The sequence below is a fragment of the Onychomys torridus genome, chromosome 4 (genome assembly GCF_903995425.1).
Source record: "Onychomys torridus chromosome 4, mOncTor1.1, whole genome shotgun sequence".
In the NCBI taxonomy this organism is placed as follows: Eukaryota; Metazoa; Chordata; class Mammalia; order Rodentia; family Cricetidae; genus Onychomys; species Onychomys torridus.
This window is the reverse complement of record NC_050446.1, coordinates 102,443,759-102,459,342: the sequence shown is the minus strand read 5'-3', so window position 1 is coordinate 102,459,342 and position 15,584 is coordinate 102,443,759. Positions and strand designations below refer to the sequence as shown.

The 15,584-nt window shown below is 44.0% G+C and overlaps 1 protein-coding gene across 1 annotated transcript in view; it reads right to left on the bottom strand.

The window, feature by feature from the left end:
• Positions 1-250: 250 nt before the first annotated feature.
• Positions 251-15,584, bottom strand: part of Acoxl (acyl-CoA oxidase like) — a 270,827-nt gene continuing 255,493 nt past the window's right edge. The window contains 1 exon segment of the mRNA XM_036185521.1: positions 251-680. Within this exon segment, the coding sequence (XP_036041414.1) occupies positions 492-680 (189 nt within the window). The 3' untranslated portion in view covers positions 251-491.

Here is a 15,584-nt window from a genome sequence, read left to right as displayed (position 1 = left end):
TCATCCCTTGCTGAACTTTTGCCCGCGTTTGGAGTGGGTGGAGCTTTCCTCCCACCCTTTTGCCTGAGGGTGTTTGATTTTCATGTTTTGATTTTTTTTTTTCACCCAGCATCAGAGTTTTTCGAAGTCACTGGGAATCTGAGTCACCGATGACAGCAGAGATCTTTGGTGGCACCAGGCTCTGGGCAAGACCACCCGATTGTCTGGGGATCTAGTGCCGCAGCTGGAAGAGGTCAAGGCAAGAGCCAGGAGAGGTTACCAGACCAGGATAAATTATAGTACTCTCCGGGTATCCACCTAGTCTCCTCTCCGACAACCTGTCCTGAACCTTCCAGCCTTAGCCAGATCTCCCCCTCTGCGTGACCAAAACCCCAAGGTCCTGCACCTGCCACTTCGGCCTCTGCTCCAGCTCTGGGAACTATTTGAAGAGAACTCCATGGCAGGCTGCGGACCGGACACTACATTTCTCCACGTGCCGGCAATAGCCGGGCTCACAGCTTGGACGGCTGGGAGCGAGCTCCTTCCCGCACCGGCGTTGGCTTTGGCGCCTGGTAGAAGGCCCAGGCAGCCCGGGGGTTGGGGACTCCGGCGATTGGTGCATGGAGGATGGTGTGTGGAATGTTGAAAGCAGAGGTCACCTTCAGGGCGTCATCCTTCACGGACTCGCACAAATCCAGAAACTGCAAAACACGACACAAAGGGACAGCTCAGATGTGGGCGCGCTCACGGAGGACTTTCCATCCGCCCCCAGTCACTCAGAAGGGCAGAAATTCCCCACAACGCAGGAAGTTATTGTTTCTAAACAACCTGTGTCTTCTTTAAAATTTCTAAGTCTCTACCCTCAGGTCCGGCTGAAATCTAGGTTTTTCCGCTAAGGGTTTAAGGATAGGGACTCTTTCCCAAGACTATCCTGGTAACTAGAGACTGGGGTTTTTGAACGCTGCCTCCACTCCGCTCCCTTTTCTTCTTCCTGCCCTTCTTCACCTCTGGAGTGCCACCCTCTGGCGCGCAGAGGCAACTGACAATAAGAGCCTCTGAAAAGATGAGGGGCAGAAAAGACCTGACCCATCTGGCCAGAAAGGTGCCAACAAAGCCTGAAAGGCAGCAAGCGAGGGTCCCCGAGACTGGACCTCCTGGTCCCCTCGAGTGGACCACCAAGGAAGCCAAAACTAGGCGCTGATCACTTCCCGCGCTCTCCAACTGTGCAAAAAGGACGAGCGGTCGCCTGCACTCTGCTAGCCAGTGTAGGTACATCCGGATAGACTTCCCAGAAGATGGGGGGGGGGGGGGGGGGGCGGTGCGGGCTGTGGCAGGCCAGAGCTTTGGAGAAGTTGCACTGGCTGGCTGTGTTTCTATTTCACTTTTCATGATTTAAGTGCCAGCGCGTGCGTGTGTACACACACACACACACACACACACACACACACACGGCAGGCAAAAAAAAAAAAGGATTTTTTTTTTCTGTCTGAACAAGGGCAGAGGCCTGTTTTTCTTTTCCCAAAGCAGCTACATACTGTCACTAACATTTTTTTTCAAGTCTTCATAAAGCTAGCTAGCTATACATTTCTTTGACTGACTAAATCCCAACAACCTTCAGGCTTCACGGCTTGTTCTTACGGTTTTAAAAACCATTCTTATGGGCCCCATCTTTATCTTTGTGTGCTGCCATATTTTAAGACTTTTTTTCCCTGCAACACCCCCCACCTCAAAAAAATCATTTCAGGTGTTCAGAAACTATAGTGACTGCCCAAATGAAAGAGGGAGGCGGACAGAAGTGTGGAGGGGAGACACATTCAAGGGCTTCTTCCTTAAACATGTGTCCCACTGCACCAATGACTTCTACCATGGGGTGGGCACCATCAAATACGTCCTGAAAAGACTTCAATCACATTTGCAAGATGCGACAAGACAGACTGTAACTGACCAGGATTTCCAAGTCTGCAATTAACACTCTTGACAAATCCCCAACTAATCTGTCAACTTTTGATGTCTGTAACCACACATTTCAAAACCATGATGGTACACATAGCCCCTGAACTTGCCACATGTTGTCATTCAAGATATTGTTCCCTTTGGGTTTCATTAAGGCAGCTCGGCAGCTCTTGTCATGTAATCGCCAATGGGGGAAACTCGCCTTGAAAGAAGGCTTATGAGAGAACACTGTGGGTTTGATTTGTCTAGTGCTAACTATAGACTTAAAGGTCAGAGGTAGAAATTACAGAAAGTGGTTTCTATTTGCTATGAAGAGGAGGAGGAGAAGAGAGGAGGAAGAGGAAGAGGAGGAGGAGGAGAAATAAATAATAATAATAGTAATAATAACAATAAGAAGAAGAAGAAGAAGGAGGAGGAGGAGGAGGAGGAGAAGAAGAAGAAGAAGAAGAAGAAGAAGAAGAAGAAGAAGAAGAAGAAGAAGAAGAAGAAAGAAAGAAAGAAAGAAAGAAAGAAAGAAAGAAAGAAAGAAGAAGAAGAAAGAAGAAGAAGAAGGACTCACCAAATGGCTGGTGAGGAAGAGTATTTCTGTACTCACAATTCTCCAGTAATGACCCCATCAGACACTGGAAAAGAACATCTGACTGCCTACAAACACCAAACATTGACTGGCAAGATAGTTTCTAAATCTCAAGTTCTGGAGTAGTCTAAAACACCCCTCCTTTCACTTTCTTCATCCTTCCTGCCACAGAACCTTGATTGTATGGAGGGACGGATGGGCCAGGACTCTCGTCATACACCCTACTTCCGTCCAGCTTTGCCTGTTAGTAAGATCATAATCATTACCCCCTTTCACTTACGATATTTGAACTGTAGTCCTGTCCTGTGTTGGGTACCATAATGGACTTGAAAAGCTCATGTGCACACTGCACCCTGAAGACAATCATAACCTCTTGCATCAGGAAGCTATTGCAAAGTTTCAGAGACTTCAAAAAATGAAACCTAAGGGCTGGAGATACAGCTCAGTGGTTAAGCACACTTGCTACTCTTGCAGAGAACCTTGGATCAGTTACCAGCACCCACATGGTGACTGACAGTTGTCTGTAACTCCAGTTCCAGGGGATCTAGTGCTCTCTTTTGGCCTTCCAGGGACACACATGGTGCATATACATACATGTAAGCAAACACTCATACACATAAAATAAAAATAAATCTTAAAATAAAATAAAAACACAATCCTTACTGAAAAAAAAAGTACTTGAGTAGGGTCTAGAGAGATGGCTCAGGGGCTACAGGCCCTTGATGCTCTTTCAGAGAACTGTTACTAGATTTTCTTTGGACTGCCAGCCCCCAAATGATGACACGGAGATTTCTTATTAATTATGAAAACTTGGCTTTAGCTGAGGCTCGTTCCTAATAACCCATAACCTAACCCATTTATATTAACCTACATTCTGCCACATGGCTTGTTACCTCTCCCCGTACTGTACATTTAACTTCCCCATGTCTCGCTGGCAAATTCCCCAGGCCTCAGATTCCTCCCAGAGTTCCCATCTCTCCAGAAGTCCCTCCTATCCTCTCCTGCCAAGTTATTGGCCATTCAGCTCTTTATTAAACCAATCAGAGATGCCTTTCACACAGTGTAAACTAATGTCCTGCAACAGAGGGCCCAGGTTTGGTTCCCAGCACCCAGGTCAAGTGGCTCACAACTGCCTGTAACTCCAGTTCCATGGGATCTGATGCCCTTTTTTGGCCTCTGAAGGTACTTTGTATGTATGTGTGTATGCATGCATGTGTGCATGTGGTACACATACAGACTAGCAGACATACACAGAGACACATAAGATAAAAAAACAGCAAATAAGAAAGCAAGCAGAAACATGAGGATCAAGACTGTGGCTATATTACTATGTAACCTGGAAGGAGGGATTCCTGTCTTGTTTGGCTCTCTATACCCACCTGTTTGAGTTTCTTACTTCTCTCCTGTTTGACTCTCCCTGCACTGCCATATCCAATTAGGATAGGGCAGCCTAGCACTGGCAATCTCTAAGCTTCCCACCCTCTAAGCTCTCTGATTTCCACTCAGCAAGGCCCTGACAATATAGGAGTTTGCAGGGTGTGGCACCACACCACGGTCTGCACTCTGCACATAAAGATTTTCCTGCTTCTGTGTCTTGCCTCTGCTTCCAGCTCCAGATGCTTTTGGGGAAACCTATGAAATGCATGGAGAGATGAGTAGCTGATCAGTTTCCTGCTTGGACACTCTGCTAGAGTCTTTATACCCATTCCATGAATGTGAGAGGGTATATGACTCACTTAGCCAGTAGAATGTGGAGAAAGGGAATTCCACAGCCTAGGCCTTAAAGAGGCTTTGCAGTCCTGTTCTTGCTTTCCTGTGAGTATGATACCACTCACTTTCCAGTATCACCTGCTGGAGGATGGAAACCTAATGAAGAAGGACCAAGGAGTCTTGACCAACAGCCAGAACCCACTGCTGATGCTGTCGAAGGGCCACCTTGTCTCTCTCCACACTGTTGCGCCCTCTTGACTGTAACCTTAGAAATGACCACATTTAAGGCTGTAGCCTCACAGAACTGGAATGAATCGCTGTTGATGTCTAGACATGCAGAGCAAATAAACTTGCTATATCAAGTATGCTCCATTTTCAAAAGGAATCAGTTGGAGATGAACTTGGATATTGGGAGAGAAAACAAAAAAGAAGAGGAATTGGGGCTGGGGATGGCCTGGGAGTGAAGAGTACCTGAGTTCAGTTCTCAGAATCCACATATAAGTTATAATAGGTTATAAGTGCTTGTAACTTCAACTTCATGGGATCTATGTGTGTGTATACACACAGACACAGAAACATACATACACATACATAAAAAAATAAATGAATCTTTTTTAAAAAGCAAGAGTATCACCAGGGCTGGAGAGATGGTTTGGTTTTTATAGTCCTTCCCACACACATGTGAGGACCCTCACCTATGCTATTAAACAAGAGACGAAACTGGTACAACATGCATCTGCCATGCCAGCACTGCTGGTGCTCCTGGGGCTTGCTGGCTAGACAGTCTGGCCCACTCAGTGAGCTCCAAGTTGGGTGAGAAACCTGTCTCTAAAACAGAGAAAGAGGAGGAGAGCTACCGAGGAAGACACTTTAGCTACCAAACTTGCACACACATGAGCATGTAAACCCATGCACACACACACAAGTACACACACAAAAATGAATGGAAATCTTCAAATAATTGAGAAAATTTGTTTTATCTAAAGATGTGATGGGGATAAAATTCAAGCTGCTGGTGAAATGAGGTTTCAGTATTACTTCTGTTTTGTTTTTGAGACCATTTTACTATATAACCTTGGCTGGCCTGGAACTCACTTTGTAGGCCAACCTGACCTCAAACTCAAGATATCTACCTGATTCTGCCTCTTGAGTGCTGGGATTAAAGGTGTGCACTAGCTAGGCTGGCTTCTGTATGATTTGTGGCTATCAATATCTTTGCTCCTGTTGTGACTTATAAGTGGCATTTTCACTGAACACCCAGAGGCCTTGCTCTGGCTCATTCCCCACCCATTTACACCCCTTTAAGATTTTTACCATGGCCAATTTTGATTGTCAATTTTATTGGATTAGTAAACATCTAGAACATTCATGAAACTCACTTTGTGTGTGTGGCAGGGGAGTTCTGATGGCTTTTAAGGAGAGGATTGCTCTGAGCCAGGAGAACTACTTAGAATGCAGGCTGAACCACCCCATTGGCTGGGGTCCTGCCTGAATGAAAGAAGGAGAAAGCTAGCTGAGCACCAGTTCCCCCATCCACTAAGATGTGAGCAGCCCTTGCTGCTGTGTCTTCCCTGCAATGATGGGCTATTCCCTCCAGCTGTGAGCCTATCTAAATCCTTCCTCCTTTGAATCGTCTCCTGCCAAGTATTAGGTCACAGATGTGAGAAAAGTAATTCAAGATGCTTAGCCTTTATAAAGGCAAACACCATCTCATGGGGTAGCTAGAGAGTAAGTCCTTCCACAGATAACATGCCCTCTCAGCCACCATCTCATTGGTAGTCAACACAAAGGTCGACATGTCCAATATGCTCATGCAAATCTTTCACCTGACTCTGAGATTCTCTTACCCATTTACCCACCCATGCAGAGACAGGGCTCTTCTCCTGTCTTTACTGACCACAGGTTCATAGCTCTTGGCAGGATCAGGCCTTCACTTTCTCAAACCCCCAATTTCAAGAACACATGCTATCTCATGGTGTCTTCTATAGTTAAGATCCAGTAGCCCAAAACAGACTTCTGTGGGTCAGATCAGTCAGGATTCCAGCTGAACACTCTCTGTAGCCATTTAAATTCTGGCTGACTGTGTTTTGTGTAATTGGGAAAGTTACATTTGAAGAGACCACCTTCTAACCCACCCAACAGCAGCAATATCTCTACATTCAAGCGGAGTAGAGAGTTCAAGGAGAGAGAGACAGACAGACCTTCAAAATGCTCTTCCTAGCTGGGTGGTGGTGACACATGTCTTTAATCCCAGCACTCGGGAGGCAGAGCCAGGTGGATCTTTGTGAGTTTGAGGCCAGCCTGGTCTACAGAGTGAGATCCAGGACAGGCACCAAAATTACACAGAGAAACCCTTCTTGAAAAACAAACAAACAAACAAACAAACAAAAAAGCTCTTCCTATTGCAGTGTTTTTCAACTAAGTAACACAACATTCAACATTAACTATTTGCTAAGAATTCCTAGAAATGCCCATTTCACTTAAAGAATGGAGACTTTGAAGCTCAGCATTACCATTCTAAACCAAGTATGTTTCTTATCACTAAGAAGTGTCACATGACTCTCGCACAGATTGAGCATATAAAACATCATTATTACTAGGCTGAGGGGGATGGCTCAGAGGTTCAAGTACATGCTGACCAAGTTTGAGGACTGGAATTCAGATTCCCAGGGCCATGTAAATGACTGTTGGTCATGAGTTCCATCTGTAATTTCAGCCTTAGAAGGCAAAAACAGAATCTTCAGAGTAAGCTAGCTAGCAAGACTAGCTATATCATCAAACTCTGGGTTTTATTGAGAGACCTTGCCTCAATGAATAAGGTGGGAAAGGATCAATTAAGGATGACACTTGATATCAATCTCGGGCCTCCACATGCATGCACATATACACATACGTGAACACACATGTGTGCTCATACGCATGTAAAAACATGCATGCCACATACACATGAAGACAGAAAAATGATGGTGATGATGATGATTTGTGATCCACAGGCTTGAACCCAGGATCTCATATATATCATGCAAGCACTCCACCCCTGAACTACATCCCTAGCCCTTCCATGATTATTATCACAAATTCTCTAGATTCTTCAGTTGGCAAATGAATATGATTTCTTTCTGCTCCGGCATTTCCCCTACTAAGAATGCTTACTCACCGTTCCTAGGAGTGCTGACACAGGGGCATCAACTTCAACCACTTAATAAAGTGTCTGACATTGATTCACACTGCTGCTGATTCATAAGAGGACCAGTTTCTAAAGAAGGCAAGTGCACACCGCTTTCTCTTCCGAATACAGGAAACCATATGAAAGTATTGGCAAAGGAATTAAAGCAACCACAGGGCTGCGCTTGGTAGCATTTTTTAACAGACAGAGGCATTTACACAAAACGAGAAAGAATATTCAATTAGGTGGTTATCATAGAGCTGCAGCATTAGTTTCACACCTTTTAATACCAAAGAATATGGTATTTTAATCAACTGATGGTTTAGCCTGATAAGTGCATAACCAAAAGGGAGTGATTCTCAGTCATAAGAAAATTTCTTCAAGGGCAGAAGCCTCACAAACTGCCAGAAGTAAACACAGCCATCCTTTGGGTATCTCCAGGGAGTGTTTCTGAGACCAGGATACCTTCTTGCAGATACCAAAATCTATGGGTGCCTGAGTCTCTCCACTAGAATGCGATAGGATTTGCAAGTCCCTCAGACCATCCCTGTGCCTTGCGTCCTTGCCAGTGTAATATTCAATAGGACAGAGCTGCTGGAGCAGTATCTGTTACCGTGCTTCACGTTTCCCAGTTCTAGCTATTTTGGCTCATACTTCAGCGTCTCTCCCACCTGATAAGCCCACACTGCTGCCTGCCTGCTTTCTAGACAACTGCTCGCCCCATGTTGGAAGCATCCAGTGCTTTTGGTTTATCCCCAAAGACCCCATTTTTCTATGAAATTCCTTCATCACTCTTCTGTAGACATAGTGCTGTTCCACAGCATGGCTTTACTTTGTCCAGCTTCTGCGTCTTTCGAGTGAAGGTCTCCCAACTTCTTTCACATCCTAACAGAATCTGTAGCCCTTGCAAGTTATTATTAAAAATCTCTTGTGTCCATGAAGATAAAACTTTTAGGACACATACCTTCTTGATAATATTGATAAGTGCATACTCCAAAGTTGAATACTTAGAAGAGCTATAAGTAGGATATGGGCTTAGTAGGCTTAGGTATACAAGCAAATTCAAAAGAATAATTGTGTATACACTATATCTAGGACATGTAATTGAGATAGGTACAATGAAAATATACCATTTAATAGCTTTAAGAACATACAAATTAAGGCTGAATGTAATGAAGTACGTTCAAGAATTCTATTACTAATTTAAAAAGATCTCCTGGAGCCAAATGACTGAACGGAGCAACACACCATGTCCACAGATTGTTGGAGTATCAGTTCTTTCCAAACTGAGTTAGAGTCAATGTAAATACAAGCAGGAGATGTACAGGCAATTATAAAATGTACAGAGAAATTTAAAAACCATAGGATATCCAAAACAATTTTGTAAAGGAATACAATATACAGGAGGTTTGCAATATTCAGCCAATATAAGATTGATTATAACAACAAAGACAAAATTATTAAAATAATAGAAAAATCAATGAATGGAGTAGAATATGAAGCCCCCAAACAACCCCATTATTATATGCTTAATTGATTCTCCCCATAGAAGCCAAAATACTCCTATGGAAAAGGGAAGGTTTATTAACAAGTAGTGACTAGACCCTTGGATAACTTTATGAAAATTAACCTACCTCTACATCATCGTATACTCAGAAATTAATTTGAGATAGGAAGTAGACATCATTGAAAAAGCAAATGTCATTCAGTTTCTAGGAAAGCGTAAGTACATATCTCTACAGCCTTCAGTTAGGCAAAAAGGTTTCAGAAAAGGCACAAGGGCACTAGGAAGAAATTAAAAACTGACAACTTATATCCCACCAAACCTAAAGCCTGATGCTTATCAAAAGATACCATTGAGAAAGTGACTAGGCCACAGGATGGGAAAATTAAAAGTTTTTGTGTTTACCGTGTCTAGCAAATTCCTACCACATAGCATTATATAGTTTTTAAGAGGGCAGAGGACCAAATAGGATAAACATTGACATATAAATGACCACTAAGCACTTAAAAGGATGCTCAGTATCATCAGATGTCTGAGAAATGAGTATTAACACAGTGAGAATGTATTGATTAGGAAGCATGTCTGGTAATACACAGGGACAATGAGACTTGCACACTCTGTGAACACTCGAGCCTGAGGTCAGCTAGAGGTGAAGGCCGGTTGCTGGAGGCCATGACACAGCTGGGACTTAATAGCAAATAGCTTTGGGGAGGGAGATGAGGCAGGGAGAGGCCAGAGAATCTACATAAAGAAACGCTACCCAGGGAATGATGGAGGAATGGACTAATGAATCGCAGACATATGCCGAGCAGTCTGTGGCCTCCATTCTGGCGAAGCTCTGCAGCAGGTGGACTGAGTTACAGAGCAAACTGCAGGGGACGGGGTGGGCAAGGACGGAAAAGTGGCTGCTAGAGACTTCTCCAGAAATGGACACATTCTCCACTGGGACTGAAGTCTGTGTTGGACAGTCTGCCTTCTGCCAAAACTCACCAAAGCATTCCGAAATTCACACATTTAGGTGTATGCAAAATAAGCCCCATTTTTTTCAAATTTTAATTTTTGATTAAAAATTTTAAGTTAAAAGAAAGACAAAAGCAGCTTTAGGGGAAACAGTATGGGATGGCAAACTTGTTTTTGTAAAAAGATTTTTAAAAAATAGCATCTAGTATCTCTAGGTATAGAGTGTACCTTTTGATACCTAGAAAGTAGGAAGACCATAATAATTTTTTTTTACATTTATGTATTTGTGTGTGTGTGTGTGTGTGTGTGTGTGTGTGTGTGTGTGTGTTGTAACATGCCATATCATACATGTGAGGGTCAGTGAATAATTTTTGCTAGTTTGGTAGTGTGCTTTCTCCTTCCAATGTGTGGACCCCAAGGGATTGAACGCAGGTCATCAGGCTTGGTGGCGAGTGCCTTAGCCCATCGAGTCTGCTTGCTGGCCCCACAATATAATTTTTAAGTGGAAAATGCAACCCTTTTTCTTTTCTTCATTTTACCATAACAGGACAGCCTTTCCCAGAGGAATCTCCCTCGCTTGGCTATGACTGGATGGGATCCTCTCGATCAGATAAAGGGCAATAAGGTCACAAGGTGAAAGAGCAGGGACTCTTTAGCATGAGGCCAAGGGACCAGAAATGGCTCAGGTAAAATGGGCCTCACAGAGTCAACTGACCTAGGGTCTGAGGAACTCAGCAAGTTCTTTAGAAAGCACCCCAACTGGACTCCAGCTGTGGCTCAGTGGTACTGTGCTTCTCTAGCCAAACCCACCCTGTCTGACCCTACTTCTCTTTTGTTCAAAAGTCACCAATTCTGAGAAGACAGAGTCCCTACTTCACCCTAAGTACAATAGACACTCTAGATATTACAGCAAAACAAACCAAGAGAAGACAGAAACAGGCCGTCTAGGGACTGTGGGCTCTTGGTGACAGTGGTAATTTCCCCAGTTTTCCTTCTGACTCACACATCCACATTGTAGCTGAAGAAGCTAGGGATGCCAACAGATGCTGACAAATACCCCAGCAAAAGCCTGCTGTCTCTAGCCAAAGAACTAAGGCAGCCTCACCACACAGAGTTTTGCCATATGATTGTTCTAGTTCATCTAAACCACACAGAGAAGGCTGTGTCTACACCCCCAATAGCTCAATGGGCCACATGGATAGTCTTCTATCCCACCAGGTTGTAGTGAGATCTCATGGGGAGTCAGACCTTCCACTCCTGGTAGTGGACTGGCCCTTTCCTCTCCCACATAGGGTGCTGTCAGAACTTAGCATTAACATGAAAGTGGCAAGGCCACATAGACAAAGTGATGAGGCATTTCTGTCTCCCCAATCCAGGGAGGAATCAGTGAGGCCTAGATGAATACCCCACACTCCCTAGAAATAACAAGAGGATAGTACCTTCTATCAAGTTTCCTCTCTGTTGCTGTGATTAAACATCCTGACTAAAGCAACCAACAGCAGCAGGAAAGGGTTTATTTAGATGACACTTCCAGGTCACAGTCCTTTATTGAGGGAAGTTAGGGTGGGAATGGAAGTAGGCACTTGAAGCAGAAACTGGAGGGATACTGCTTGTTGGCTCGCTCGCTCGCTGATGCTCTTGCTGGTTTACTTATCCAACCCAGGGGATGGTGCCAACCACAGTGGGACAGGCCCTCCTGCATCAATAATGAGATAATTCCCCATGTCAACTTAATCTGAGGTGGCCTTCAGTCGAGACCACCTTCTCAGGTGACTCTAAACCAGCAGTTCTCAAAAGGCAGGTCATGACCCCTTTGGGGGGAGGGTCAAACTACCCTTTCATAGGGGTCACATATCAGATAACCAGATATTTTAACATCATGATTCATAACAGTCGCAAACTTACAGTTATGAAGTAGCATCAAAAATAATTTTATAGTTGGGAGTCACCACAACATGGGAACTGTATGTAAGGGTCACCGCCTTAGGAAGGCAGAGAACCTGCTCTAGGCTGTGTTGAGTTGCCAGTTAAGAACATCTCTCGGCAGAGACTGAGTAGAGAACTTGGAATTTTTATCCCTATCACATGGTGATAAGGTGAGACACGCCACCCCCCCCATGTTTACCCCACAGTGCTAGAGGAAGCCAGCTAAAGAAGCGGAAGCAGGTCTGGCCTCTTTTGCAATTATTATAAAGCCTCCGACATTCGGGTTTCAGTCAAAAGTCCCTCATCACACCCAGAACCAGGAAGATGTCAGGCTAAAAGGAAGATGACTAGCAAAGGTCAACACTGACAGGATGTAGACATGAGGCTTAATGGATGGAGATTATCAAGCAGCCACAGACAAAATGCCTCACTGACTGCTTACAAGCATGCATGCCTGGACACAAGGAACAATCTCTGCACACCTCCCAGGGTGGTGAAAAGAGAAAATGTGACACAACCAAATGCTGTGCCCAAGCAAAGAAAACAAAGCACCTGGCTCACTAACACTCAACTGTGGGAGTGCAAAAATGTCCCATCCACTCTAGAACAGAAGTTCAGCAAGTCCTTAAACACATCAACACATGTCCACCATATGATCTAGCAAGAGTTCTTGGGCATTTACTCTGGAGAAATCAGAACTTATATTCACACAAAATCCTGTACACTGACATTGAAAGTGGTTTTCATATTCACTGTTACAAACTAAAGGCAGTTCACATATCCTTCAGTGAGTTTCTGGTTATTTAAACTGACGTATAGCCATAGTGAGAAACACTACTCAGTAATTATAAAGCAGGCTCTTGATACATAAAACAGCCTAGATGCATCTCCAGAAAATTACATAGAAGGGGAAAGCTGATTTTAAAGTGTGCATGTTATGTGACCCAGCACTGAAATGGTTATTATGCAAACAGTGCATGTGACCTGGGAGTAAAGAGAGAGAAAAAGAGAGCATGACCGTGCAAGAGCCACCAGAGGGATTCCTGTGGCCTTGGAAGCATACTGCATCCTCTCTGTATCAAGGCAACTGTATCCAATTCCTATATGAGATGTTCTAAAGCTTTGCAAGATGTTACCGAAAGGGAAACTAGGTAAAGAATTGTGAAACTGCTGTGCATTATTCTTAACAGCTACAATGAACTTGTAATTCTCCCAAAAGAAAACATTTCATCAAGAAAGAAAACCAAAGAAATCGCAGAATAAATTTCAAGTTAGATTCTAACAAGATAATTTTATATATGAGCCAGAAGTCTCCTCCCTTGATTTTATTTATTTATTTATTTATTTATTTATTTATTTATTTATTTATATTTTCAAGACAGGGTTTCTCTGTGCAGCTTTGCGCCTTTTCCTGGAACTCACTTGGTAGCCCAGGCTGGCCTCCCTCCCTTGATTTTTAATGCTTTTTAGTTGGCATATAATGCGTTACAAAGAGATCTGAGCTTAGCAACTTGCTAAATTATCCCAGAATGAACACACCTATCACACAGATTAAGAAATAGAACATTTCCTTCTCAAAAGACTTTCAAAAGGTCTCCTATGCTCACACCTGACATTTTTACTACATTAGCTTAACAGAATGGGTACCTAGGGCTATGATGTGAGCCTACGATGTGGCTGTGATGGAAGCAACTAACTGTCCAGGAAAGGAGAGTGTAAGAGCCCCAGTTCCCCACAGATGTACTGGCTCCCCACAGGTCAATCTTGTTCCTTTTCTGTCGCCCTACATACTGTCCTTGCCTGGTTACTAAGTCCCAAGAATTTTGGGTCTCCCAGAGAAGGGGAAACTGTGAGCTTCACACAGCAATGCTTTTTCTCTAAGATGAAAGAGTAGGTGGGGACAGGGGAAGGCACAGGGCCAGGGGCAGAAGCACTGGAGAGATGGCTCAGTGGTTAAGAGCATTTATTGTTTTTGCAGAGGACCTGGGTTTGGTTCCCAGCAGCCACATCTGGAAGCTAGCAACTGTCCATAACTCCAGTTCTGAAGGATCCAACACCCTCTGCTGGTCACCTTAGGTATAGCATGGACATGGCACACATAAACCCATGTAGGCACACACATACATATACATAAAAAATAAATTAATAAATCTTAAAAATAATAGTTGAAGGGAACAGGTAACTTACATTCAGAAAATGAAAAGCAACCACAAATAGATTTGCTTTGATAAGTGTGTTAAACTTACATCAAAATGGATACACTGGGGATTATTTGTTTCTGTTTGAAGTGAAATCCATTACATTTTACAGGAATCATAATAAAATCATTGTCCATAGCTGTGACTGAGGTCTGGTTGGATCCATCTCCTGAAAGTTCTTTTTGATATAACATAGTCATTCTTAGGTACAAATTTCAACCATCAGAAATTTGTGAATCCTAGGTTGAGGGGGCGAACCCTGTTGGAGAAGAGTGTCCCAACTGCCTAGCACATGAAGCATCTCCCTGAGGGGCTTGGGGTGATGCTCCTGCCAGAACCCAGAGACTGAAGAAATGCCAAACAACTTGCCTCTGCTGCAGTTCTAACACTCTGCCCTTGAATGAAGGAAACAGAACGGTCCTGGTTCACTTCCCATATACACAAAACTCTACTATGGGCATGATGTCTGACCAGGTGGCTGCCAGGCAAAAATCAGGACTGGGTATGACCTCACGATCTCCTGCTACTGGTTAAACCAAAGAAACCAAACCCCACTTATATTTTCTTAACCTCAGCTGAATGACTCCATTTATCAGTTCAAGCCTGTGCTTTGTGCCACTGAGGTGCACACAGGGGTCAGGAGGGGAAAGGAGAAGGAGAGATCCCCTGACCTTAGCAGTGATCTGTGGCACTAATAGTCTTCCCATCTCTCTGCTTTAAGGTCTTTGATCCTAGGAATAGATGGTTGGCTAGGATGGATGTTCTAGTTGTTTCCTGCTGTCCCCTGGAGGGGCTCCAGCAGTCCTACAGAAGGGACAGTGAGTTCAGCCCCTTTCTGGTCATCCTTTCAATTACAACCAGAATGTAAGCCTTTCTAGTTACATGTCCAGTGAGACCATTCCAAAGTAGTGCCATTCCAACATCACTATCTACTCCTTGACCTTGGCCCTAGGCAGGACCTGTGTCTCCTTTCCCTAGCAGACTAGGTCTCACTACCTTTCCCTTTTGAGGGGGAATGTCACAGCAGCATTTCTATGTGTCAGCACGTGCCAGAAGCCACATCGGATGAGTTTAAACTGGTGGGAAGCAGGGAACTTTTCTCATACTTCTTACGAAGAAAATGAGAGTTGTGGGCAGTAGCCGAGGCTTTAGGGCCCAGGAGCCCTGCCTCAGTTTCCTACTCCTGTGGGTATTTTTAACATCCACTGTTTGAAACCTCAGCTCACGCTGCATTGGATCTTCCCATCCGAATGTCTGCTGAGCTGCCTTCATCCAAGTAGCTTGGGCTGAGGGAAACAGGGATGGGAAATCTAAGTGTTCTTCAGGAAAAACAACAACAACAACAAAACATCCCTCGAAACATGGCCAACAGCCAAGGGGGCATCTGCAGCAAGTAAAAGCTCTGTGTGCTCTTTCTGAGCGTCGTGACTTTGAGTGTGGAGCATATTGTCCTGGAAGGTAACCCTGAAGAGAAGGGCTGGTGTTCCAATGCCACCTTTCCTGCTTGCAGCTCTTCCCCTAATTCTTTTCTATGTTGGGTTTTTTCCCCCAAACCTTTTAGCCACTGGACAGTATTTGCATTTATAGTCTAGGCTTAGCTAAAACAATAAA